Source organism: Musca vetustissima, unplaced genomic scaffold, assembly GCF_032173495.1.
Source record: "Musca vetustissima isolate MV318-11 ecotype Yass unplaced genomic scaffold, APGP_CSIRO_Mvet_v1 utg321778, whole genome shotgun sequence".
NCBI classification, from domain to species: domain Eukaryota; kingdom Metazoa; phylum Arthropoda; class Insecta; order Diptera; family Muscidae; genus Musca; species Musca vetustissima.
The window spans coordinates 15,210-42,566 of NW_026883644.1; the positions used below are offsets into that span (position 1 = coordinate 15,210).

A 27,357-nucleotide genomic window follows, 5' to 3' on the forward strand; every position below is an offset into this window, starting at 1 on the left:
TGTAGGAAGTTTTGGAAATTCGTACTACAGTGTACTAAATTTGGTACAAATTGAATTGTGGATGAATCGATAGAGTTGGAATCTTGAAACTTTGATTTAGGATCACTGTGGGGGTGTAGAATTGGGGTATGTAGGAAGTTTTGGAAATTCGTACTACAGTGTACTAAATTTGGTACAAATTGAATTGTGGATGAACCGATAGAGTTGGAATCCTGAAACTTGGATTTAGGATCACTGTGGGGGTGTAGAATTGGGGTATGTAGGAAGTTTTGGAAATTGGTACTACTATGTACTAAATTTGGTACAATTTGAATTGAGGGTGAACCGATAGAGTTGGAATCCTGAAACTTGGATATAGGATCACTGTGGGGGTGTAGGATTGGGGTCTGTAGGAAGTTTTGGAAATTCATAGTACTGTGTACTAAATTTGGTACAATTTGAATTGGGGGTGAACCGATAGAGTTGGAATCCTGAAACTTGGATTTAGGATCACTGTGAGGGTGTAGGATTGGGGTATGTAGGAAGTTTTGGAAATTCGTACTAAAGTGTTCTAAATTTGGTACAAATTGAATTGGGGATAAACCGATGGAGTTGGAATCCTGGAACTTGGATTTAGGATCACTATGGGGGTGTAGGATTGGGGTATGTAGGAAGTTTTGGAAATTGGTACTACTATGTACTTAATTTGGTACAATTTGAATTGAGGGTGAACCGATAGAGTTGGAATCCTAAAACTTGGATTTAGGATCATTGTGGGGGTGTAGGATTGGGGTATGTAGGATGTTTTGGAAATTGGTACTACTGTGTACTAAATGTGGTACAATTTTAATTGTGGGCGAACAGATAGAGTTGGAATCCTGAAACTTGGTGTTAGGATCACTGTGGTGGTGTAGGATTGGGGTAAGTAGGAGGTTTTGGAAATTCGTACTACTGTGTACTAAATTTGGTACAATTTGAATTGTGAGTGAACCGATAGAGTTGTAATCCTGAAACTTGGATTTAGGGTCACCGTGGGGTTGTAGGGTTAGGGTAAGTTGGAGGTTTTGGAAATTCATACTACTGTGTGCCAAATTTGGTACAATTTGGATTGTGAGTGAACCGATAGCGTTGGAATTCTGAAACTTGGAATTAGGATCTCTGTGAAGTGTAGGTTTGGGTTAAGCAGGAAGTTTTGGAAATTCATACTACAGTGTACAGTCATTATGGGGGTGTAGGATCGGGGTATGCAGGAAGTTTTGTTGGAAGTAGAAGGGTACGAAAAGTACTAAAATGTACCAAATATGGTACCCTTTTTATTAGCGAACGGGAAGAGCTAGAATTCTGAAATTTGGAATGTTGGTCACCAATGGAAAGTTAGAATGATGTGCAAAGGGTTTTTGGAAATTCGACCTATAAGTATACTAAAGGTATATACTGAATTTACTTCCTGTTGTATATATATTGAACATATATAGCATGAATCTTGACGTATGAAATGGAATACTGGTTGGGAAGTAGTGTTGATGTACGGAAATAAGTACATTCGTACTTATGTGTATAAAAAGTGTAAAATGGTACTAAATTTCGTACTATTTACATTCAGTTGAGTGTGTAGAGATGGAATCTTAATAATCGGAATTAGCTTTAAAAAATCGTACTTATTTGTACGAAAAGTACTAAATGGTACTAAATTTGGTGGAAGTTGGATTTAGGTGAACAGACAGAGCTGAAGTCTTCAAATTGGAATGTAGGACTGAGGTAGATTATGAAATTCGTACTTATTGGTACGAAAGGTACTACATGGTACTAAATTTAGTACAATTTGGATTTTGCTTGAAAGGATAGAACTGAAAACCTGAAATTTGGAATTAAGATTTCTGTTGAAGATTGAGCTATAGAGACATCTTTGGAAACTCGTATTTATGTGTACGAAAAGTATGTGTAGAAAAAGTACAAAATGGGTCCGGAAATCTTACAAATGTGTGAACGGTAGGGCTGTATTCTAAAATTTTGAATTAATATTACAGTTTGAGTGCAGAATTGAGATATGTCGGTAATTTTTTAAAATTCGTCATTATGTGTACTAAATGGTAAAAAATTGGTACAATTTTGATTCGAGTTAACGGATAGAGATAGTAAACGTAAATTTGTAATTAAAATTGCAAGATTAAGGAAGTATTGGAATTTCGTACTTATGGATACGAGAAGACCTAATTGGTACTAAATATGGAACAATTCGTTTTGTGTGAGCGGGAATCCTAATATTTGGACTTAAAAATAATTTGGAACAATTTGGACTTTGGTGGAAGTAAGATTAGGATTGATGGATTGATGTAGTTTTAGAAATTCTTACCTATGAGTATGAGAATTACTAAATGGTACTAAATTTGTAGCAATTTGGATTTGGTTGAATCTTGAGATTTGGAACTTAGATTACTGTTGAAGTGTAGTATTGAGCTATGGAGACAACTTTGGAAACTCGAATTTATGTGTACCAATAGTATAGAATAGAAAATTCACTAAACTTGGATAACGGAGAGAGCTGGAAACCTAAAATTTAAAATGTTGGTCATTGACAGAGAGTTAGAAAGAAGGACCAAAGGGTTTTTGGTACTAAATTTAGTGGAGGTGACGGTGTTCGAAAAGTTCTAAATGGAATTACATGTGGAACCTGTACGTTTTTGCTAAAGTGTGGATTTCGAAAAATAGTGCTTATGTGTATGAAGAGTAATTAATGGTAATAAACTTGATATTAAATGTAGGAATAGAGGTGGAATTCAGAACTATAGTACAACTAATTATACGGTATTCACCATTTCCATATGAAATATTTTTTTATTCCCTTTCCGCATACGAAGTAGCGGGTACTTTGCTAGTCCAAGATAAATGAAAATGGAATCCCACCAAGAGTGTATTTGGAAATCAGGGGTCAAATCAATGAAATTTCATTCTGAATCGAGTAAATGGAGAATCAAGACTGACCTATGAAGAAATGAGTATCCTGTTATGTCAAATTGAAATGATGTTTAATTCACAGCCCCACACACAAAGGCGGAATATCGAATCGCTTGATATTATATTGATATTTGTCGCCAGCTTACTTTTTAATAGCAAGGTTCTTGGTAGAAGCGCCAGATGATAGAAAGATGTGCTAGGGTTATTGAATCGATGTTAGCTGATTCAGATGATTAAGGACTACTGGAATAAATGGAAAGATGAAAATTTAGCCACATTACAACACAGATGATAGTGGTCCTCGTTACCACCACTGGAGGTCCGGAGTCTTTGAAACACTTTCGATTTAAAAAATTCGTAACAAAATCACAGATATATGTTCTTGAATTACACTTAGAATATTTTGAACTTTATGACACACAAACTCTTATAAAATATTAAGGGATATTTTTTTTTAGGGAGGCTTAAAAGAATGACTTACACTAGTTTCAAATCCTATGAATTATTTTCTGATGCCACAACCGAAGTTAAAGGCGCTACAACTTGAGGTCTGTCGGTTTTGAAACAACTTCGATCAAGCAACTCCTAGATGTTTTTCAAAATTCGACTTGCTTCGATAAATTCAAGCAGCTCCTAGATGTCTTTCAAAAATCGACTTGAGGATTACATGTTCTCCTAGGAAATCAAAGGAGATCTTTGACCAAATTCTTTTCTAGCATTAATAGTCTATAGAAGTCTTGATAATTTTTAAAAACATTTGTATTTTAGAATACCTACCTTGGAATCCGATCAGAATCCAATTATGAGATGTTGTTTCAAAAATTGTTTCTATTTGTTTTTCCCCAAAAAATGAGAATATTTATCACTATTTTTTTGGAACCACACTTCTTAAACAAAAAAAAATACGAAGACGAATTTCTTTCTAAACACAATCCATTTGTTTTAATAATAATAATACAAGTGTTTCTTTGTTTATTCGTCGTTCTTATTTTCCCACTTTCAAAAATTAAAAAACGGTTTTGTTTTATTTACTTTTTTCTACAATATTTTTTCTTTCTCTCTCGTATGTGTGTTTACATTAATGACACGTTTTAATTGCTGATTGACTGGTTCTTTTGGATATTTTTCTTTCTACTACAGTCAATAAATTACTATTAACCGAACCAAGATACTTCGAAGTGTCATGTTCCGTGTTTCGAGCGAAAGAACAACCGAACGACAGAAAATGTAAACCGTATTCACGTGCGTCAACTAACGATACCGGCATTCGACTGACTAAACGTTCTCTGCGGGTTTTTTTATCGATCACTTAGACAGAAGTCTAACATTCGAATCAATTTTTTAGAGTTTAGAGGTCGTCGCTTATTCTCACATAGAACGGGAGAGAGAGAGAATAATATTTCAATATTTTGTTCTGTTTAAACGGTATACCTTCAAAAAATTCTTGATTAAATTTTAGAGAAAACCACCACAGAAAAGTTCTTATCAAAGACCAAAAAACAGTCAGCCATAAAGAAGACCTATAGTAGGGAAAATATTTGTTTGTATCGGAATAAGCTTCTTAGCAAATTTTTTGAAGATTTGGCATTTTTGTAATTCGTCATAATCTCAAAATTTTAATTAAAAAAAAAACTTAGTGACGGTGTTTAGTCTAGAAAATTAAAAAATGGAGGAATGTTAGACTTCATGTTATTCGTATGTACTAAGTTAGGGCTTAAGAAGATTAGAATATCTTCATCGAAATTATTCTGTACAATTCTTTACAAAAATCCCCGCTTCGTTGTATCTTGAAAAAAATCTACTCCTTGTTTAGGCCATTGAAAACATTTTCTTTGAAATATCCACGCTTTGTAGGGCCTTGAAAGAATGTTCTGTAAAAGACCCGCGCTTGGTTAGATCTTAATAGTTAATCTACACCTTGAAAACGTGGACCTTGAGTAGTTTTTGGAAAATATAAAATCGAAAGTATTTCAAAAACTCTTGACCTCCAGTGTTAAAGAGGACCTTGAGTATTTTTTTTGGAAAATATAAAATCGAAAGTGTTTCAAAAACTTCTAACCTCCAGTGGTAACGAAAACGTTATGCTTGGAAAATACTCTTTAAAAATCCACCATTTGTTAGGCTAGGGAAGTTGCCAATCTCCTACTAGGCGCGTCTTCCCGGGTGGCGGATGGGAAGGCGATCTCCATGATGTGTAGGGTGAAACTGACTTAAGTCAACTTTTCTCTGCACTTCGTGGAAACCTTGGGGATCTTCGGATCCCCCGTGGACCGTGTAACCCAGTACCGGCGGCAATCGTTGGTGAGATCACAAGCCACGTGTCGTCGAGATCAAGCGATTGTAATCCGGCTTTTCTAGGTGCGGATGCCTTGGCACCTACATCTGTATCTGTTACAAGCGCATCAATTTCAATCCCGAACAACTTTAACGAACCGGTAATTCTATTGCCAAACGAGCATGTCACGACTGATGAAAATCCATCTCTGACTGACAGGACTGTAGTTCTGGGAGGGGACGACCTACTCTGGGACCCTTAACCCTATCGGCGATAGTTTAGAGGAGCAAAGTAGGGAAATCTTCGACCAGTTAGACAGACTTGTCCCGGAAGAGGAACTGCTACTAAATCTCACCTTGACTGATGATGAGTTGGACACCACGATGATTCCGGCCAAGTTTACATAGGGGGATTGTTGTAGCCTAAACGAAGGAAGCATAGACCCTGTTGACCGACAGACTTCAAATCTGACTCCAACAGGTCCTGTGACGGCACTTGCCGACAATAAACTTCAGAGGCAAACTGCGACAGAGGCAATGTCCGACGATGGGGAATCTGTCGAGACCCCAGCAACGGACAGCGGCTCAAAGGTTTGAAATGCCCGAGAAGTATCTGATGCGATGCTCTCGAGAGGCGAGACGCGAATTTGCTTTAGGAGAGGGAGGTTCACCTCATCAAGGGCAAGATGAGATTCATAAGGAAGTTCGAATGAATCTATCTGCACGCTCTCCATCGAGAGCTCCAGATGGATAGGATCTCCCTCCCGAATCTAACGGCTCCATTAAAAACTCCAAGGAGAACTCTACATTGAATGAAGTAGTGGCATCGGCGAAGCCCTCTGTCTCTGACAAGGGAGCTAAGCAGACTTCTGATCCGAAGCCTAGCTCGAAGCCTAACACAAGTTAAAAGGCAAAGGAAAAGGCTACTGAGAACATCCCGACACAAAATGTCAACCATAAGGGTGATCAACGTGTGGAGGGCTCTGTCTCAAAGCCCGATTCTACGCCTAGCGACAAAGGTGAAGCGGTTGGTGCTAAAGCTTTGGGTGGAACCACCAGTGGTCGGAATAGGAAGAATGGCAAATCCGGCAAGTAACCATCATCTCCTGGGAGAGCAAATGCCACCCCGCAGAGCAAATCTGTGGAACGCATCCGCTCATCAGAAGGTCCGCAACCTTCACCCAAGAAGACAATGACTTCGCGTCTGACTGACCCATCTACCTCATATGCGTCTGTCGCTGGACAACAAATGGCGGAGAAAAAGCCTAGAACAGAAAAGGCATCAACTTCCTCTGGAAAAGCAAACTCTAAGGTTCGTAGTCAGAGACAGCGGAAGCCATATGTCAGACCAACCAAGGGAGCTGCTGACGAATGCCTTCAAGTGGCAATCGTTGACAAATCTGATCATCATGGCAGGATTAGTGATTGTCATTGGTTGCTCTTTGAAGAAGCCCTTCGGTGGGCTATCGTCTGTGGGTCAGATCAGGGGGTCAGATCTGCAGTGCCTTCATGCAGAAAGTTGCCAAAGACGGTTTTGGTGCACTCTGAGAAGAAGCCAACCATGTTGCGGTCTCTCTATTTGAGATCCCAACCAGTGCACAAGGAACTGCTGCTGATAATGTTATCGTTGCAAAATCCCAGCCTCACTACATCGAGCTGGACTGTTGTCAGTCTATCTCCTTGCAACGAGGATGGAGGGATTGTCGCAGGGGTAGCAGTTGACCCACCGGGGGAGGCATATCTCAGGGAGCGTGTGGGAAAATTTAACTTCGGCTCAGGATGGGTTCGGTTTCGTCTGAGCACTTCCACCGAAACTCAACAGGAGTAGGGAAGCGGCAAAGGCTGCGCATCCTGCAGATTAATCTGCTCCATTACAAGGCGGCCGCCACCGCCGAACTACCCTTGTCCCTCACGAACTCTGAATTGGCGATGTCCACTTGGTTCAGGAGCCATAAATTTATAAAAATATGGTTTCTGGATTAAGGAATGCCAACTTCGACATATTCTCCGCGTCCATGGGGGGCAAGGTATAGTAGGTAAAAAGAGTTTAAATCTAATATTTCTATCTAATTACAGCAACGGTGACATGTGCACAGTAAGGCTGGAGAATTCTACGGGGATTGTCACTCTGCTCTTCTCAGTCTACATGTCATTTGAGGAACTGGATCCACCAAACCCTAGTGTCCGAAAGATGCTTGACGAAATGACGAACACCTGCAACGTCATCCTGTTTTCAAGGCATCCACGCCTTTAAGAAATCTAAAAAATCAATACTTTGGTAGACCTAAAAAATCGGTAAAAAAATCTACAGGATCCTGTGGTTCTCGGTGTATGCTGGAGATCCACTCTTTGCCAAAATTAAAAACTCACTTTTCCAGTTATTAGAAAAACAACCTTGATCTGATCTACAACCACCATCAATTGATTGGAACCCCTTCAATATAGAACTTTCCTTATCATTGCGTCAAAATGGCCTCAAGGTTGTTCTCCCCTATATTTATCATTGGTTTAAAATGTTTTAGTTTAGTTTTTAAATGCTCTAATCTAAATTTTATGTTTTGTTTATTATTTTTCACCAAAACAAAACCGGCACTCATAAACACGTGCAGAACTTGAAAAAAAGAGATAAGCACTTCGTTCTAAGGAAATAATGCTGAGTCATTATTTTTATATATTGCGGATTATACTGATACAAATGGAAATCGTGATATTATACACGTGTAAAGGCTTGACTATTGGATATTCATCAACTGCCAAAGATAGCATAATTTATAGAAAATTAATTTTTTATTAGTAATTATTTTTAAATATTTTTTATGATTTTTAAATTGCTGTGATTAAAATCTCGTCACCAATGCCTGATATGGAATTTATTATCTTTTTGAGTCTAACAACAGTATTTTTATTTCTGGAAGTCCACGAAAAAAGAATTGATCATCGTGTTCTAGTAATTCATTGTTGAACGCTTTTTATATTCCCCCTAATATTTGTTTATATTTCATCAATCAGATAGCGGACTTGTTTGCCATATTTTTCAATTTATTTGTATTACTTAGTCATCGTCTCTGGTCTTGACCTATTTAATTGGGATGTTTGTATGACACCAAAGAATGTGAAAGAAAAGAAATTCTTGAAAATATCTAAGACTTGTAAATGGCTCGAAAAATCACTCAAAAAATATTCTTTAAGAAATCTATGAATCAAAAAAAAATTATTTAAAAAATCGACGGCTTGGAGGTGGAGTACCTCACCAAGCTGGATAAACAAAGCCGAGGCATGAATCTCATCAAAGAGTGTTTTTGGGAAGCAGGGGTGAAATCAATGGCATTTCAATCTGAATCGAATAATTGAAGAATCAAAACTGACCTATGAAGAAATGAGTATATCGATTCAAGACCCTTAACCAACATCTAGAAAATGTTAAATATTGTGAATTATGTAAGTGGCAACACATATATTTATCTTAATTAGAGATCTCTACAATGATCAATTACAATAAGATGTAAATATAATTCATGGTTACTTTTAATAGTGAAATAAGTAGTCATTAGAAAAACCTCGAATTAGAATTATCTAGAATATAATACACTAGAATAGGCACTAATTAGATAAAAGAGCTTGTAACCATAGATCGTAGTCTCAGTTATAAAAGTTACGTCTCAGTTATAAGTAAAGCTCTCAGTCTGTAAAGTATTGTCGTCTCAGTTAAAAAGTGTGAAGTGCTGTGAATAAAGTTTGAAAACTCCCGAATACAAAAGTGTGTTTTAATTACTACTGTGGACATCATTGGTCATTAATTGCGAAGGTCCTCCGTAGATGCGCCAAACGAGCATATGGAGACAGATGCTGAAGAAAAACTTCTGAAATAAATGGAAAGAAGCGATGACGATTCAAACTGAAGCGACGAAGACCCTTACCGAGACCGAACAAAGTAAGGATAGCGAATCACTTGATATTTTATGGACAATTTTCTTATTGTCGATGATCCTACTGTCGATGTAATAGGGCCATTGAATCGATGGATACAAAGGCTGAAGAAGAACTTCTGAAATAAATGGAAAGAATAATACTTAACCAAGCTACGCCTTGTGGATGCCTTGAAAAATATTCTTTAAAAAATCTACGCCTTGTGGATGCCTTGAAAAATATTCTTTAAAAAATCTACGCCTTGTGGATGCCTTGAAAAATATTCTTTAAAAAATTTACATCTTGTTGGAGCTTGAAAAAAATTATCACTGAAGGCCAGTGGGTTTTTGAAACACTTTCGATTTTATTCTTTAAAAAATATATTTTTACTTATTTTATTACAAATTTACACACACACACAAGAACATTTATATATTGTAAATAAATACATAGTATATCTGTATTAATAATAACAATTAATTATTAATATTTTGTCCGCATACATATTTATTACAATTTGTACGTGGCCGAAGAAACCCCTCTTTCGGTAAATCCTTTTTTTCACCAGAAGGTGTTTGCATTGCGATCAATGCCAATAGTAGTAAAATAGCCATCAATATAATATTGACTGAAAATTTCGTCATTTCGTTTAATAGAAATAGTAAATATATCTTCGATTAGAATTTTCGATAGCACCACCAACACAGACCAGCTAACAAGAACTGAATTGACCGAAGTTGTTGCTTTTTAATTGGAAAGTGTAGAAGATCGGGAAAATTCCTTTTTTGTTACAAATTCCAAAAAAAACAAACGTTAATGGAATATAAAAATATTTTTTAACTTTTTGACACACAGTGACTCAAAAGCAAAATCGATGCATTGATTGGATGATATTAAATCCACTATCATTTAAACAGAAAAAATATACTCCGAACCACAGTCGCAGGCAAAAAGATATGGGGAATACTCCATTGCACATTTGTCTAGTCTAGCCAATGCAACATTGTATTTATCGGAATAAATTGTAAGAAAAAATTGTCTTAGACCAGCCACAGCTCTGAAAAAATATTCTTTAAAAAATCCACGCCTTATGCTAACCTTGAAAAAATATTCTTTAAAAAATCCACGCCTTATGCTAACCTTGAAAAAATATTCTTTAAAAAATCCACGCCTTATGCTAACCTTGAAAAAAGATTCTTTAAAAAATCCACGCCTTATGCTTAGCTAGTCCTTGAAGAAAATTCTTTAAAAAATCCACGCCTTATGCTTAGCTAGTCCTTGAAGAAAATTCTTTAAAAAATCCACGCTTAGCTAGTCCTCGAAGAAAATTCTTTAAAAAATCCACGCCTTATGCTAACCTTTAAAAAATCCACGCCTTATGCTAACCTTGAAAAAATTCTCTTTAAAAAATCCACGCCTTATGCTAACCTTGAAAAAATATTCTTTAAAAAAATATTCTTTAAAAAATCCACGCCTTATGCTAACCTTGAAAAAATATTCTTTAAAAAATCCACGCCTTATGCTAACCTTGAAAAAATATTCTTTAAAAAAACGCCTTATGCTAACCTTGAAAAAATATTCTTTAAAAAATCCACGCCTTATGCTAACCTTGAAAAAATATTCTTTAAAAAATCCACGCCTTATGCTAACCTTGAAAAAATATTCTTTAAAAAATCCACGCCTTATGCTAACCTTGAAAAAATATTCTTTAAAAAATCCACGCCTTATGCTAACCTTGAAAAAATATTCTTTAAAAAATCCACGCCTTATGCTAACCTTGAAAAAATATTCTTTAAAAAATCCACGCCTTATGCTAACCTTGAAAAAATATTCTTTAAAAAATCCACGCCTTATGCTAACCTTGAAAAAATATTCTTTAAAAAATCCACGCCTTATGCTAACCTTGAAAAAATATTCTTTAAAAAATCCACGCCTTATGCTAACCTTGAAAAAATATTCTTTAAAAAATCCACGCCTTATGCCAAACTTGAAAAAATATTCTTTAAAAAATCCACGCCTTATGCTAACCTTGAAAAAATATTCTTTAAAAAATCCACGCCTTATGCTAACCTTGAAAAATATTCTTTAAAAAATCCACGCCTTATGCTAACCTTGAAAAAATATTCTTTAAAAAATCCACGCCTTATGCTTAGCTAGTCCTCAAAGAAAATTCTTTAAAAAATCCACGCCTTATGCTTAGCTAGTCCTCAAAGAAAATTCTTTAAAAAATCCACGCCTTATGCTGGCCTTGAAAAAATATTCTTTAAAAAATCCACGCCTTATGCTAACCTTGAACAAATATTCTTTAAAAAATCCACGCCTTATGCTTAGCTAGTCCTCGAAGAAAATTCTTTAAAAAATCCACGCCTTATGCTTAGCTAGTCCTCGAAGAAAATTCTTTAAAAAATCCTCGAAGAAAATTCTTTAAAAAATCCACGCCTTATGCTTAGCTAGTCCTCGAAGAAAATTCTTTAAAAAATCCACGCCTTATGCTAACCTTGATAAAAGATTCTTTAAAAAATCCACGCCTTATGCTAACCTTGAAAAAAGATTCTTTAAAAAATCCACGCCTTATGCTGGCCTTGAAAAAAGATTCTTTAAAAAATCCACGCCTTATGCTGGCCTTGAAAAAATATTCTTTAAAAAATCCACGCCTTATGCTGGCCTTGAAAAAATATTCTTTAAAAAATCCACGCCTTATGCTGGCCTTGAAAAAATATTCTTTAAAAAATCCACGCCTTGTGTTGATGCTTGAAAAATGATTCTTTAAAAAATCCACGCCTTATGCAAACCTTGAAAAAATATTCTTTAAAAAATTCACGCCTTATGCTAACCTTGAAAAAATATACTTTAAAAAATTCACGCCTTATGCTAACCTTGAAAAAAAAATTCTTTAAAAAATCCACGCTTTATGCTAACCTTGAAAAAAAATTCTTTAAAAAATCCACGCCTTATGCTAACCTTGAAAAAATATACTTTAAAAAATTCACGCCTTATGCTAACCTTGAAAAAATATTCTTTAAAAAATCCACGCCTTGTGTTGATGCTTGAAAAATGATTCTTTAAAAAATCCACGTCTTATGCAAACCTTGAAAAAATATTCTTTAAAAAATTCACGCCTTATGCTAACCTTGAAAAAATATACTTTAAAAAATCCACGCCTTATGCTAACCTTGAAAAAAAAATTCTTTAAAAAATCCACGCATTATGCTGGCCTTGAAAAAATATTCTTTAAAAAATCCACGCCTTATGCTTGCCTTGAAAAAATATTCTTTAAAAAAATCCACGCATTGTAGTTGCCTTGAAAAAATATTCTTTAAAAAATCTACGCCTTGTGTTGATGCTTGAAAAATGATTCTTTAAAAAAAATATTTAAAAACTTCAAATCATTATTAATAGGTCAATGACTCACATTGTGTTATCCAACTTTTTCTCTTCATTCAACATCTTTTTTTAATAAATTCCAATTAAGAAAACAAAAAACTAGTTTTTTTGTCTGCTTTCGGCCATCAACCAAAAAAAGATTGTAAACACAAGAGAAAATGTAAACAGTCTAGAAATTTTAATTAAAAAAAAATAACGACAACAACAATAATAACCGTCACAACATTTACTGTTATTTCGCCATCAATATGGCAAAACCAATACAACTACATATAAACAATTTCTTATGTCATTTTATTTGTTTACATTCTGCCATGGATGTGGCAGAAACGAAGTGTCACTTGGGCTAACTACGTGGCAACACTGGTCCCCTAATAACAAAACACATCAAAAAACAATGAAAACATTTTTTTCTGGAATTTGTGGCATGCAACATGCCCATCAACAAGCCTGCCACCAGCGTGACCGTTGTGCCACTAAAGTGGCAATTTTGCCACTTTTTTTCGCCTTTGCTACTTTTGTGATACTTTTTCATTTTGATACAAAATGTGCCACTTTTTGAATTTTTGTGAAACTTTTTGTTACTTTGTGCCACTTTTTTAAAAAAGTACATAAATTAAAGCGATTTTTCATAAAACATAATGATTTGTTTTGTAATATTGTATCAGACGGAGCGATTTTTAACTATGTTGTGTTTTTTAACAAACGGAGCAATTTTTAACTAGGGTTCAGTTTGTAACAGACGGAGTGATTTTTATTATTATTATTAGGTCGCATTTGTGTGTTGGTCTGTTCCCGTACTGCAAGAATCTACTAGATTTTACTATTTTCTTCGATAACATAAAGGAAAATTCGTTATCGTAGTAAAAAGTAGTAGATTGTTGCAGTACGGGAACAGACCATGTGTGTTTCGGTTTGTAGAATTTTCTGTACCCTTACTGCAAGAATCTACTACTTTTTACTACGAGAACGAATTTTCCTTTATGATATCGAAAAAATAGTAAAATCTAGTAGATTCTTGCAGTACAGGAACAGACCAATAGTATATACCACTTATATATTGTAAGAATATGTGATTTTATTTAGTTTTTTTTTCAGTTCACTGTATATTAAAATACACGTGAATTAATTATTTGTAATGTTATATATAGTTTTTTATTAAATAAAAAGTAACAAATGTGTGCCACTTTTTGTGACACTTTTTCAGAAGTTATGTGCTACTTTTTTTAAAAAATGATACTTTTTGTGATACTTTTTGAAAATTTTCAGCGGTCACGCTGCCTGCCACTTCCATAATTGCACTCACCAAGCAATAACAACAACAACCAAACAATACTTACTCTCACTTTTCCCCGGGTTTTGTGTTTTTGTATGCAATCGATGGCATACGGTTTGTTTGATGTTCGCTCTCTCTCACACTCTCTCTATGGCTGGCTATTTATGGTTTTTTTAAACAACAACAAACACTAAAACCATTAGAAAATAATATGCACTTTATTTATTTTTTAAAACTATTTCACTTCAAATATAAACAAATATCAATTATATTTATTTATTTAAAATTTCTGTAGTTGAATTAAAAAAAAAACACAACAATGCGTCAAGAGCATGTGTGCAAATTCTCCGATAATAACAAAACAACTGTTCCCCAATTGTGTGTGCGTGTGTGTCGAATTGCTTGTCAAGGCAAATAACAGTTTCCCTTTTCACTGACTGCTGCTAAATTGACGGATGTCTGTTAACTGTATTTATCGATAATCGATAAATCTAACAGCTGTGTGAATAGTTTAAGGGAATTTAGTTTTTTTTTTTTAAATAATTTTTTAAAAGCAAATACAAGGCATGGATTTTTTAAAGAATATTTTTCAAGGCAACCACAAGGCGTGGATTTTTTAAAGAATATTTCTTCAGGACTACCAAAAGGCGTGGATTTTTTAAAGAATATTTTTCAAGGCAACCACAAGGCGTGGATTTTTTAAAGAATATTTTTTTCAAAGCAACCACAAGGCGTGGATTTTTTAAAAAATATTTCTTCAAGGTTCCAAGACGTGGATTTTTTAAAGAATTTTTTTTCAAGTAGCCAGAAGGCGTTGATTTTTTAACGTATACTTTTTCAAGGCAACCACAAGGCGTATATTTTTTTAAAGAATATTTTTTCAAGGCCTCCATAAGACGTGGATTTTAAAAGAATAGTTTTTCAAGGCATCCCCAAGGCGTGGATTTTTAAATGAATATTTTTTTAAAGCCATCCGCAAGGCGTGGATTTTTAAAAGAATAATTTTTTTAAGCAATCCGCAAGGCGTAGATTTTTAAAAGAAAAATTTTCAAGGTCTCCATAAGTCGTGGATTTTTTAAAGAATATTGTTTTAAGCCATCCACAAGGCGTAGATTTTTAAAAGAAAAATTTTCAAGGTCTTCATAAGTCGTGGATTTTTTAAAGAATATTTTTTCAAGGCCTCCATAAGGCGTAGATTTTTTAAAGAATATTTTTTCAAGGAAACCACATGCCGTGGATTTAGGTTAGGTTTGGGTATGTACAGTCACTAATGTGGCTGCAGCACTCTGAGACCTTCAGGTCCATTGTGATCACGAAAAGATAAAGATATGAAGAAATCTATGGGGGTAGAAAAAAAGGTGGGATAGAGAGAGATGAGAAACTTACAAGGAAGTGTGAGAAGGTGAGTATGAAATAGTATCGATGGCTATAGAGGTCGGACAGAAAATATATTACGTGCCAAGGTTGCACTTTTCCAACCACTTTAGGTTTCTAATGATGCTGTAGATTAGATCAGGTTCCGTTGTTGAAATTAAACTAAAGCGGTGTACACACTATAATTTTTGACTGTCAACTTTTTTATTGATTACTGACTGTCCAACAACCATAAATATTTTTGTGGTTGCCTGATGAATGACAAACATGTGAGGCCACACTATCAAACAAGCAAAATTTGGGCAAGAGTGCCATTCAAAAATGCTCCGCATAAGACTCGGTTGAAAGTGAGCACCCACTAGTCTGTGCCGGCTGTTGGCCAGGACTGGACAGCGACACAGGAGATTACTCAATTTACTGGTAATGGCCCTGATATTGCAATGACCAGTAATGATTTCTGTCATTACTCTTATTTCAGGTTCAACAGTGAATGTGTCCTTTTGGTAGACAGAGTCGGCCAGATTGATCTTGACACATTGTACCTAGTTTCTTTGTGCCAGAGTTCATTGGCTCGTTCGTCAAAGAACGCCTCAAAGTTCCGATAAAGATGACATATGGGTGGTGGTTTGATTGTGCCATCAATTGCTGGATCTGTAGCTAGTTTGTCTGCTGACATCATTACCCATGTTGTCACGGTGTCCTGCTATCCAACACAGCCGATAGCTGTAAGTTCTTCCAAAGCTGTTCTACACTTGAGGGCGGCCATAGATTTGATGTAACAGGATTTGATCACTTTAAGAGCCGCTCACCGGTTCAATGATCTCTGCATCCAGACTGTTTATCAATTTCGCTGCCTTTCAAATCGCGAAGATTTCAGTTTGGGAAAACACTACAGTTACTATCCAGCTTGTAGGTAAACTCAAGGCCTAGCATTTCACAGTAGACGCCAGCCCCTATATAAATCCCACAAATAACGGTATCCCCGATGACTTTCGATATTCTGAAGATTTCAGACACGTTCTTCAACTAAATTTAATCTAATTTCACAGTTGGTGATCTGATTGGTTGAAAAATCTTCCTAAATTATAAATATCGTTTCACCATTAAAACGGTGGACCCAATTTTTTGTTTTTTTTTAAGATTGTTGACACCCAATGAATCCATCCAATATTTTTAACTATCGGTCGATGTTTTGGTATTTCCTCACCAGTCCAATCCTTTTACTGAAAAAGAAAAAAAGTTTAATCTTAGTGTAAGACTGATTCTCGCATCATTTACCAATTATATGATGTAATTTTTCGTTCCTTTTATGACATATGAACCTCCTAATTTCCAAATTTACTCTTCATCTTTCATTACTGCCTCACAATATAAAGATTCATCCACTTTATAGGTATTTTAATGGTCTTAGGTTCACTTTCCATCAGAAAACTGGTAGGTACATAACGTATTCTTAACCCTTTCAGTGTCAAAAAAATTATTTGTCGGAATAAAAATCTAAAATTTTGTACTTAAAATCATATGAAGGCATAGAGTTTAGAAAAAAGAGCAATTTTCATTTTAACCCTCAGACAGTTTCGTCTGTTTTTTCAGCAAAACATCAATGTTAACGGTACATAGGATAACGGAAAAATCGCAAAGAAAGAGAGAATTTTTAAATGTCGAATATATTCGACAAAAACACTGAAAGGGTTAATCGAATATATTCAATATAAGTCCAGCATAGGCCCATACATAAAGTCACGTAACAATTTCGGTATGATGAAGATTTTAATTCATCAATATTTTGGTATTGCCCCACAATATAAAGGTCCAATCACTTTTTAGGTATTTTGATGATCGTAGGTGCAGTTTCTAACCGAAGTGACTATGTTTTGGCATAATGAACTGGCTGTAAATTAGTATTCAAGGAATTTTGTGGGCAAACATCTTTTTTACAGAACATTTTCAGGTCAATATGTCTACATTGCCCCATGCAAAGGCCACGCTTCCTTGCGGTATGTTCAAAAACTTAGCCCATACTTTAAAAAGTTCATATCGAAGAAGAATTAATCCAAGCATCACATAGGCCTCCAAATTTCCGCATACTTATCCTTAATATAATATTGACGCGGATTTTTCATACTACGAACTGGCAGCAATTTAAGTCGATGTTTCTACACAGGGCCTAGCCAAACTTCCCAACCACAAGTTTCTCTATTTTAGTATTTCGTTTTCACAGTGGATAAAATACACTCGCAAATATTTTAACATCGGATAGTTCTCGTAAAAAGTTCCGGTATATTTCAATTTATTTAAATATCCATCTAAAAGGCCGAACTTAATAATCTTGTCTAAGAATATTTTCTTCAAGGATCAACAAAAAGTGGATTTCTAAAAGACTATTTTTTTCAGAACTGTAGCGTAGTTTTCAAACCAAATATACAAGCGTTGCCATATTGTCAAGCGTTGCCATATCTTATTTCCCACAAAAATACCCAACTACAAACAATATACCGAATATTTACCGAACTAAGTACCCATTAGTATTGCATCTCTAGGAATACGCGAAATTATTGGTCAATAGTTTAACTCTTGTATTTATTAAACTAAAAAAAGAAATATAGAAAAAACAATAACATTTTTTTTGCATTTTTTGTGTAAAAGTTTTAAACAAACTTTTCTAAACGCCAATAGTTCGGCAATACTCAATAATACTGGGGAACGAAATTCTGTAAAGATTTTGTTGGCTTATACCACTTGGCCACTGAAGAAGAAGCGGCAGCAAACCGAAGAAAAAAGCAAAAGGAAAAATCACTTGGAGAAATTTCGAGGTTCGAAATAGCCCTGACATTATTTAAAAGTTGGAGTAACAAAATAACACTATTTCCATTACCTATTTTAGAAAATCCCAGAATAATAGGCGATACAATATTTCGCCATTGCCACGGCAGAAAGGCGCGGACAGCATTGTGCCTAACCGGGGTGACATCCCATCATAATAAAACGCGTTAAATTTGGAGCCTCAAAAACAAAAACATGAAATGGGTAAGTGCCACTAGTAACTCTCTAGGAATAGTTATGGAACATTAACTTAAAAATCCCAAGCATAATTCGAAATACACACAATACAATTGTCATAAATTCCCCAAATTCTATTTTGAGTTTTTCCTATAAAATTACCTATGAGAGGTATTCAAAAATGGAGGGACTGCGTTGCATTTATCGAAAACCGAAACCAACACGGCATTACGTTCTTGAAAATATTTTATACGCAAATCCAGAGTATGCATACCTTGAATCCGCAAATAAAAGAACCGTCAAAGTGCAGTTCTTAAAATAAATAAAAAAATAAAAACTTTTTTAAGTTCGACTGGTCACAACTTTTTCATTTATTTATTTATTTTTATTTAAAATACCTAAAATCGATTGGGAGAAAGCGAAATAACCATGACCCAAATGAACAGGTCGTGTAAGAAGGTAGAAAATCCCTAAAACAGTCAAAACGGCTGGTCTAGGTGTGGATGTCTTGGCACCTGCAGCTGTATCTGCTACAAGCGCATCAATTTCCCGAATAACGTTGACGAACCGGCAATTGAAATGTCAAACGAGACAATCAAAACTAATGGAAATCAGTGTATGACTGACAGGACTGTAGTTCTGGGAAGGGACAACCTACACGGGACCCTTAACGCTATCCGCGATAGTTTAGAGGAACCGAGTAGGGAAATCTTCGAAATCTTAGACAGATTTGTACCGGAAGAACAATGTTTGGGGATACGCTTCCGGAGAAACTGCTACTAAATCTTACCCTGACTATGATGAGCTGGACACCACAGTGATTCCGACCAAGTCTACACAGGGCGATTGTTGTAGCCTCAACGAAGGAAGAGCTTGTTGACCGACCGACTTCAGGTCTGTCTCTAACAGGTCCTGTGCATACACTTCAGAGGCAAACTGCGACAGAGGAGATGTCCGACGATGAGGAATCTATCGATGGAAGAAGGTACAGGGGCTGGTGTCTACTGTGAAAGGTCTTGGGCCTTGAGTTAACCTACAAGCTGGATAGCAACTGTAGTGTTTTCCAAGCCGAAATCTTCGCGATTGATAAAAAGTCTGAATGCAAAGATCGTTGAACTGGTAACTATCTTTGTGGATAGTCAAGCGGCTCTTAAAGCCATCAAATACTGTTATATCAAACCTGAGGCCGTCCTCAAGTGTAGAAGAGCTTTGAAAGAACTTACAGCTATCGTGTGTGTTGGATAGCAGGACACCGTCACATCATAGGTAATGATGTCAGCAGACGAATTAGCTAGACGAGGATCTCAATCTACAGATCTAGCAATTCATTGCTCAATCAGGCCACCCATCTATCATCTTTATCGGAATTTTGAGGCTATATGTGATTATATATGGGCCTAGCCAAGGCGTGGATTTTTTAATGAAATCTTTTTTTCTGGGTCTAGTTAAGGCGTGGATTTTTTAAAGAAATCTTTTTTTCTGGGTCTAGTCAAGGCGTGGATTTTTTAAAGAAATCTTTTTTTCTGGGCCTAGTCAAGGCGTGGATTTTTTAAAGAAATCTTTTTTTCTGGGCCTAGTCAAGGCGTGGATTTTTTAAAGAAATATTTTTTTCTGGGTCTAGTCAAGACGTGGATTTTTTAAAAAATATTTTTTCTTGGTCGAGCCAAGGCGTGGAGTTTTTAAAAAATATTTTTTCTTGTTCTAGCCAACGCGTGGATCTTTTAAAGAATATTTTTTCTGGGTCGTCTAGTCAAGGCGTGGATCTTTTAAAGAATATTTTTTCTGTAGAGTCGTTTTAAATTGAAAATTACTACAACAAATAGTGCTTCAAAATTTATTGGATATTAACAAATTGGAAATTGGTCAACCTAATTTGTTTTATAGTATAAATATTTAATTATTTTTTTAATATAATTTTTAAGCAGATCAATTCAAATTGTGTATTTTTGATTTTCTAATTATTTTTTATATACTTGTTGATTTTTGGTTTTTAATACAATAAAAATTCAATCAATAGGAAGCAGTTAGAATTCTGATAGCATAAAACATTTATTTTTTAACAATTCCATTTATAATCCTTCAATAAATATTTCATTCATAAAACTTCACACATTCGTAAAGAAATAAAACACACAAAAAAACTATTATATAATAATAATTAAAATTATTAAAAACAAATTTCCAAATAATAGTTATTTCCATTTTTTCTACTCTTTTTTCTCTCTCTTTCCATATTTGCATTTCTCTTTTTTATTATATATTATATATATTTTGCAGGCATTTTATGCGCCGTATTGCAAAACTCTCCATATAACACAGTGTGAATGAAGAAAAATAATATTCAATAATTTAGATTTGAATAATTTGCTAAATATTTTTTCGTTAAAAGAAACTCCTCCCACACAGAATTAGTATTTTGCCACTGAAGGACAAACGACATCCATCAATTGTATTTTTTAGAAACTATTTAGTTCAAATAAAACGTGGCTGACGTCGCTGCAACAAAGTCATCTGCAACAATTGATGTAAGTAGCCAAAAAAAAGAAAAAAAAAGCCATTGTTTTTTGTTTTGTTTTCTTTATTTTGCCCTCCGCCAACACTTCCTTTCATATATCCATCGGGATTGTTCAGTTGTTTCGAATTTAATTTGCTTTATCCTGCTTTTAGTTTTTTCAGTCGTTCTTTAATTTTTTGTGTTTTATTTGTTTTTTTTTTTCAATTGATCTGCTTGTATGCTAAATTATATTTGTTTAGATATGTTGTTTCCAACTCTCATATTCATTGTTAAGTTAGATCGAAACTAATTTCCATATTGTGGACTATTAGATTTGGGCCAAAATTATGCCGGAGGTGTTATATCCACTATTTATCTGCAATGCCAAAATTATGACCATACCTAATAGTCCTTTAACAAATCGCAAAAATTCAAGCTTTATGTTCCCTTAACAAAATATTTATTTAAAAAATGTATCTCTTCTCTTCCATCGAACGTCAACAGATCGTCCATAGCGAACACTATAAAATCCGTACATCAACGGTGGTCTCCAAAGCCATAAATGGTACAGACGCAACAAAGTCCTACTCAAATATCGTCCTGCAAATTCGGACAATTAGAGACTTGTTCGTAGGCAAAAGGGTTTATTAAATCTTCAAAATACCGTCATATTGTGACTATACCAAATTTCCAATGATCCCAAATTTCAGCCAATTGGGTTAAGAAATCCAAAATCCCGATAATTCTGAATATTTACAGCAAATAAGATTCCAAACTAAAAATCTACACAGTCCATTTGGTTGGAAAACATGACCAAAATATAGAAGAATCGGTTATATGGGGGCTAAAATACTAAAAGGTAGACCGAAATCGTCAAGTTTTGGTGGGAAGATTTACTACCTAATGAGATCCAAGATTATGGAATTCCAAATTTAAATATCCACACAAGGCGTGGATTTAAAAAAAAAAATAAGCAACCACACAAGGCGTGGATTAAAAAAAAATATTGTTTACTAATCCAAACAAGGAGTGAATTTTTAAAAAAATTATTTGTTAAGGCTTCTTTGAAATTTTCTCACTTATTCTAATTTTATTTCTCCCTATTATTTTACTTACTTAGCTGGCTTGTGACAGAACTTTCGTTCCAAAAGCCGAGCTTAGAAAAGATTTCCAGGCTCGTCGGTCTTTTGCGCAGTTTTTCCAATTTGAAAGACCATTTTCGGCAATGTTGTCTTCGACTTGGTCTTTCCATCGCATTCGTGGCTTCCATCAGCTGGTTCGCTTTTATATGCCTTCTGTGCTGGGGCATCTTCATCCATTCTCATTCGACGGCGATATTCACCGTCAACGCAGATCGCCCATAGATCTTTTGGACAATTTTTTCTCTCAAACACTCCAAGAGCTGCCTCATCTGCTTGTGTAAGTACCCAGCGTCTTGTAGAGTGTATGTTTGGTCTGGCGGGAGGAGGCCTTGCTTTTGAGTTGTTTGCTCAGACCATAGTTGCATCGGTTGGCCATCACTATCCTTCCCCGAATTTCAAAACTGATGTCATTCGTTTTGTTTATGGCGGTACCAAAGTATATAAAATCGTTGACTACCTCGAAGCTGTAGTTCTCAAATTCCAAAGTTGGTCCGAGTCTACTGGACGTCTTGCGCGTTGATACCATCAGCTTGATCTTCTCGCCGTTTACTGCCAGACCCAAATTGGCAGACTCCTTCTCAATTTGTTCAAAGGTGGCTGTTACCGCTCTCAATGTTCGACCTATTATGTCGATGTCATCGGTGTTAAAAAGGTCACAAGACAAACTGCCACCTTGTCTGAACCCTCGTTCGGTATTAAAGGGCTCCGAGGGGTCTTTTCCGACTTTAACTGCTGATCTTGTGCCAGTTAAAGTTATCCTGCATAGCCATATTATTTTTGCAGGAATGCCAAACGCAGACATGGTTTTATACACCTCTGAACGGATAGGGCTGTCGAATACGGCTTTATAGTCGACGAATAGGTGGAATATGTCGATGTGTTTTCGGGGGTTTTTTACAGGATTTGGCGCAGAGTAAAAATCTGGTTAATGGTGGATTTGCCAGGTCTGAAGCCGCATTGGTATGGTCCAATAATGTCATTGACCATTGGTTTCAGTCGTTCACACAGTACGCTGGATAGCACATTATATGCGATGGGAAGGAGACTTCTCTCTCTAGAGTTGGCACATATCGTCTTGTCTCCATTTTTGTGCACGGGATGCTGAGGAACCAATCATTGGGCCACCGTCGACTAGCCAAATTGTACTAAGCAGCTGGTGCATGCTCCTTACCAGCATCTGACCACCTGTCTTGAATAATTCGGCTTGTAACCCATCGGCGCCTGCTGTTTAATTGTTATTGAGCCGGATTAATTGCTTTTTTATGACCTCATCTTGGCTAGGTGGTGTACACTCTACTCTGGGGTATCCTCTTCACAGGTACTATTTGATACCAGAATTTTTTCAAAATGCTCCCTCCAGATCCTCAGCACGCTGTCGGTATCTGTCACCAGCTTTCCTTCTTCATCCCTACAGAAGCATGTGCCTGCACCAAAGCCTTCAGTTTGGTGTTTTACCCGTTGGCAGAATTTTCGAACATTATTCTGACTACTGTACATCTCGATTTGCTCACGCTCACACTGTTTGCAGTTTTTCGACGTCGAGTTTCCGTGTTGCATTAGGTCGCACCATTGCTGCTACATTAAGACGGGTGCGTACCTTGGCTGCTACAAGCTAATGGTCCGAATCGATATTCGCTCCTCGGATCGATCGGACGTCTAAAACACTGAATGAATACCTTCCGTCTATCACAATATTATCGATTTGATTTCTCGCTGTTCGATCGGGAGAAATCCAAGTGGCCTTGTATATATCGAGATCCTTGAATCTAGTGCTGCTAACTATCATGTTTTTTTGCTGCCGCGAAGTTAATCAACCTCATGCCGTAGTCCGATAGTTCTTCATGGAGGCTGAATTTACACCACCCATTTTATTATTATTTTACACTCCTCTTTATTATTTGATTTCTTTTTTATTATTTACACACACACCAACAACAACATAATCAAAAAATCACCCCAAGTCCACTGTTAGTTAACACACATTAAAGTCGTTTAAACCAAAGTTCTCGCCATCTTTACAGGCAATGCCTTCAGCAGTAGGTGGTGCCGGTGGTGGTCATGGTTCGGGTGGCCATAATTCAAATATACCCAGCAATGAAGAGTGTGGTATACGCGATGTCTGGAAACATAATCTAGAAGAAGAATTTCGTACTATACGTAAAGTTGTACAAAAATATCATTATGTTGCAATGGATACAGAATTCCCGGGTGTGGTGGCTCGACCCGTTGGTGAGTTTCGTTCAACATCGGATTATCATTATCAGCTACTGCGTTGCAATGTCGATTTGCTGCGCATCATACAATTGGGTCTCACATTTATGGATGATGAGGGTAAAACCCCACCCGGCTATAGTACATGGCAGTTTAATTTTAAATTTAATTTGAGGTGAGTTTGAGAATTCATTCTAATTGTTTTTTTTTTTAATTAATTTTTTGTTGGTTCCTTTGTTTCCAGCGAGGACATGTACGCCCAAGACTCCATTGATTTGCTACAAAATTCCGGCATACAATTTAAAAAACACGAAGAGGATGGCATTGATCCCTTAGATTTTGCAGAACTCCTAATGTCATCGGGCATTGTTTTGGTTGACAACATCAAATGGCTATGCTTCCATTCGGGCTATGATTTTGGCTATCTGCTGAAATTGTTAACCGATCAAAATCTACCCGCCGATGAGAGTGAATTTTTCGATTTGTTACACATCTATTTTCCGAATATCTATGACATTAAGTATTTGATGAAATCGTGTAAGAACCTAAAGGGTGGCCTCCAAGAGGTGGCCGATCAGTTGGAATTGCGACGCGTTGGACCACAACATCAGGCCGGTTCCGATGCTCTGCTAACGGGAATGGCATTCTTTAAAATGCGTGAGGTATATAATGAAAATAATAATTTTGAAATCGAACCCACATCAACATTTTTAGATTATGCTGTGGAATTTAATAACAATAATATTTGAATATCATGAATTAACATTTGAATTCCATTTACTTTCATACAAACATTTTACTAATCATTTTTTCATGTAACCATTTTGTTTGTTTTTTTTATAATTTTTGTTTTCCTGAGAAAACTACAAAATTGTTAATTTTTTCATATTGAAATCTTATGAATTTTTTATGCCCCGATTTTTTTTAATTTTAATTTTTAACAAGAAATAATTTTCAATTACGGGGAATTGTCTTTACAACATGAATCTCAATATCTTATTTATGTATATACAAATATGTTCCTTATATTAAACTAGTTTTTAGTTTAAAAAACACAACAACTACAAAAAACTCTTAAATGAATTGTTAATGAAGTTATCTGTATAGAGTTTCCATTTTTGTTTTCTTTTCTTTTTTATTAACATTGTAATTTGTTATCAATTGAATTGATTTTTTTTTTATTTTAAATTAAAAAAAATATGCTAATGTTTTTATAAAAACATATTAAAAAAAATTCCATTGGTATTTTTATTTCAAAATTTCGTTTCTAAATTTTTTCTTATTTTCAAAAAATATGAACTTGTTCCGAGCGCGAGCCAATGAAACTTCATTAACAATTTCTAAAGATTTTTATCAAAATTTTTGAATTGAAAGAAAATTTAAAATATCAAAAAAAAAAATATTCTGTAATTTTTTACACCTAAAATCATTGGCTCCACAGGAACAAGTTCATATTTTTTTCAATGGTTTGAAATGTTTGAAACATTTCCTTCCCCATTGATTCGAAATATTTTCCAAAAGGGAAATATTTACTGAATCGGACTTCTCATATTAAAATATGGTTTGGTAATGTGTTATAAACATTTTTGTAAGTATTCATCAAATAACCATTATAACTCGAATTTCGATATCATTTACGCAAAAATGTTCATTATTATTTGTAATTTTTTTATTTTCTTAATACTTAACCTCAATTTTTTTTACTAACAATTTTCTATTATAAATGAACTAAATATAATGTTTATAAACGAGCTGAAAATCGGCTTTATAGATGAGCTCTGAAGCACGGAGCTCAGAAGCACGAGATGAGGCACGGATTTATAGGGTTTTTATGGACGAGCTGAGGGAGTCTAGGATTTATTAAACATATTTTTTAAGCACCCCCACACAAGGCGTGGATTTTTTAAAAATATTTTTTAATCAACCACACAAGGCTTGGATTTATAAAAAATATTTTTTAGCAACCACACAAGGCGTGGATTTATTAAAAATATTTTTATAATACACAGGTGTGGATTAAATTTTTTTTAGATGAGCTAAAGGGATTCTTTATGGGCCAGATGAAGCGAGTCTTTATAGGCGAGCTGAAGCCGAGTCTTTATAGGCAAGCTGAAGCCGAGTCTTTATAGACGAGCTGAAGCTGGGAGTCTTTATAGCCTAGCTGAAGCAGGTAGTCTTTATAGACGAGCTGAAGCAGGTAATCTTTATAGACGAGCTGAAGCAGGGAGTCTTTATAGGCGAGCTGAAACGAGTCTTCTTTATAGGCGAACTGAAACGAGTCTTCTTTATAGGCGAGCTGAAACGAGTCTTCTTTATAGGCGAGCTGAAGCGAGTCTTTATAGACGAGCTGAAGGGAGTCTTTATAGACGAGCTGAAGGGAGTCTTTATAGACGAGCTGAAGGGAGTCTTTATAGACGAGCTGAAGGGAGTCTTTATAGACGAGCTGAAGGGAGTCTTTATAGACGAGCTGAAGGGAGTCTTTATAGACGAGCTGAAGGGAGTCTTTATAGACGAGCTGAAGGGAGTCTTTATAGACGAGCTGAAGGGAGTCTTTATAGACGAGATGAAGGGAGTCTTTATAGACGAGCTGAAGGGAGTCTTTATAGACGAGCTGAAGGGAGTCTTTATAGACGAGCTGAAGGGAGTCTTTATAGACGAGCTGAAGGGAGTCTTTATAGACGAGTTAAAGGGGTATTTATGGACGATCTGAAGGAAGTCTAGGACATCTTCTATATACGTAATATATAATGTAGGTTTGCTATCTGTGCGAACATTTATTGGAGACCTTTTACATACTGAAGACCTATTAAGGGCTATTTTCCCTCTAGAAGACTAACAAATAGAATGCTTTCCCCTGTGGCTTCGTTAACCTCCAAGGCGATTACGTACACACCTCTTAAAATTCTTCTCTCATTACCAATTTATTTTCATCTTATTTTTCTTCCCCTGCATTTACAGATGTTCTTCGAGGATAATATTGACAATGCCAAATATTGTGGACACTTGTATGGCTTGGGTACATCGTTTATTGTCAACGGAGCCAATTTCCACGAAAGTAATGGTGAAAATACAAATGCAACGTGATTTATAATCGAAGAACGAACGCAAAATATTTTTGCACATAATTTAAAATAAAGAAACAACAACAAAGCAAAACAAAATAAATTAAGAACAAACAACAACAATGGTTAAAACAACAAAAAATACTTCTCCTGATAATGGCAAATAGAAATGTGGAAAAAAAAAAAACTAAAACCTAATCCAACACCAGATGCAGCCAGCCCAAGTCCCCGAACATAAAAATAATTTATAAAAGAAAAATTTTCAAAAAATAGAAATTATTATAGAAAATGTTTTTACAA

General features: G+C 35.4%; 2 protein-coding genes across 4 annotated transcripts in view; one reads left to right on the forward strand and one right to left on the reverse strand.

Annotated features, from left to right (window-relative positions):
- Positions 1-15,824, reverse strand: part of LOC133330563 (sodium-independent sulfate anion transporter-like) — a gene marked incomplete at its 3' end in the record, with an annotated part of 31,028 nt that extends 15,204 nt beyond the window's left edge. The window contains 1 exon segment of the mRNA XM_061538999.1: positions 15,691-15,824. Coding sequence (XP_061394983.1) covers positions 15,691-15,824 — 134 coding nt within the window.
- LOC133330564 (CCR4-NOT transcription complex subunit 7-like) overlaps positions 1-27,135 on the forward strand; it is a 35,892-nt gene extending 8,757 nt beyond the window's left edge. The window contains exons 1-4 of one of the 3 annotated variants that reach the window (XM_061539001.1): positions 20,637-20,673; positions 23,806-24,170; positions 24,240-24,657; positions 26,954-27,135. In XM_061539001.1, the coding sequence (XP_061394985.1) occupies positions 23,809-24,170; positions 24,240-24,657; positions 26,954-27,079 (906 nt within the window). In that variant the 5' untranslated portion in view covers positions 20,637-20,673; positions 23,806-23,808 and the 3' untranslated portion in view covers positions 27,080-27,135. Of the gene's footprint in view, positions 1-20,636; positions 20,674-23,787; positions 24,171-24,239; positions 24,658-26,953 lie in introns of those variants that run through there. The other 2 variants (XM_061539000.1, XM_061539002.1) reach the window with 2 other exon arrangements.
- Positions 27,136-27,357: the final 222 nt, after the last annotated feature.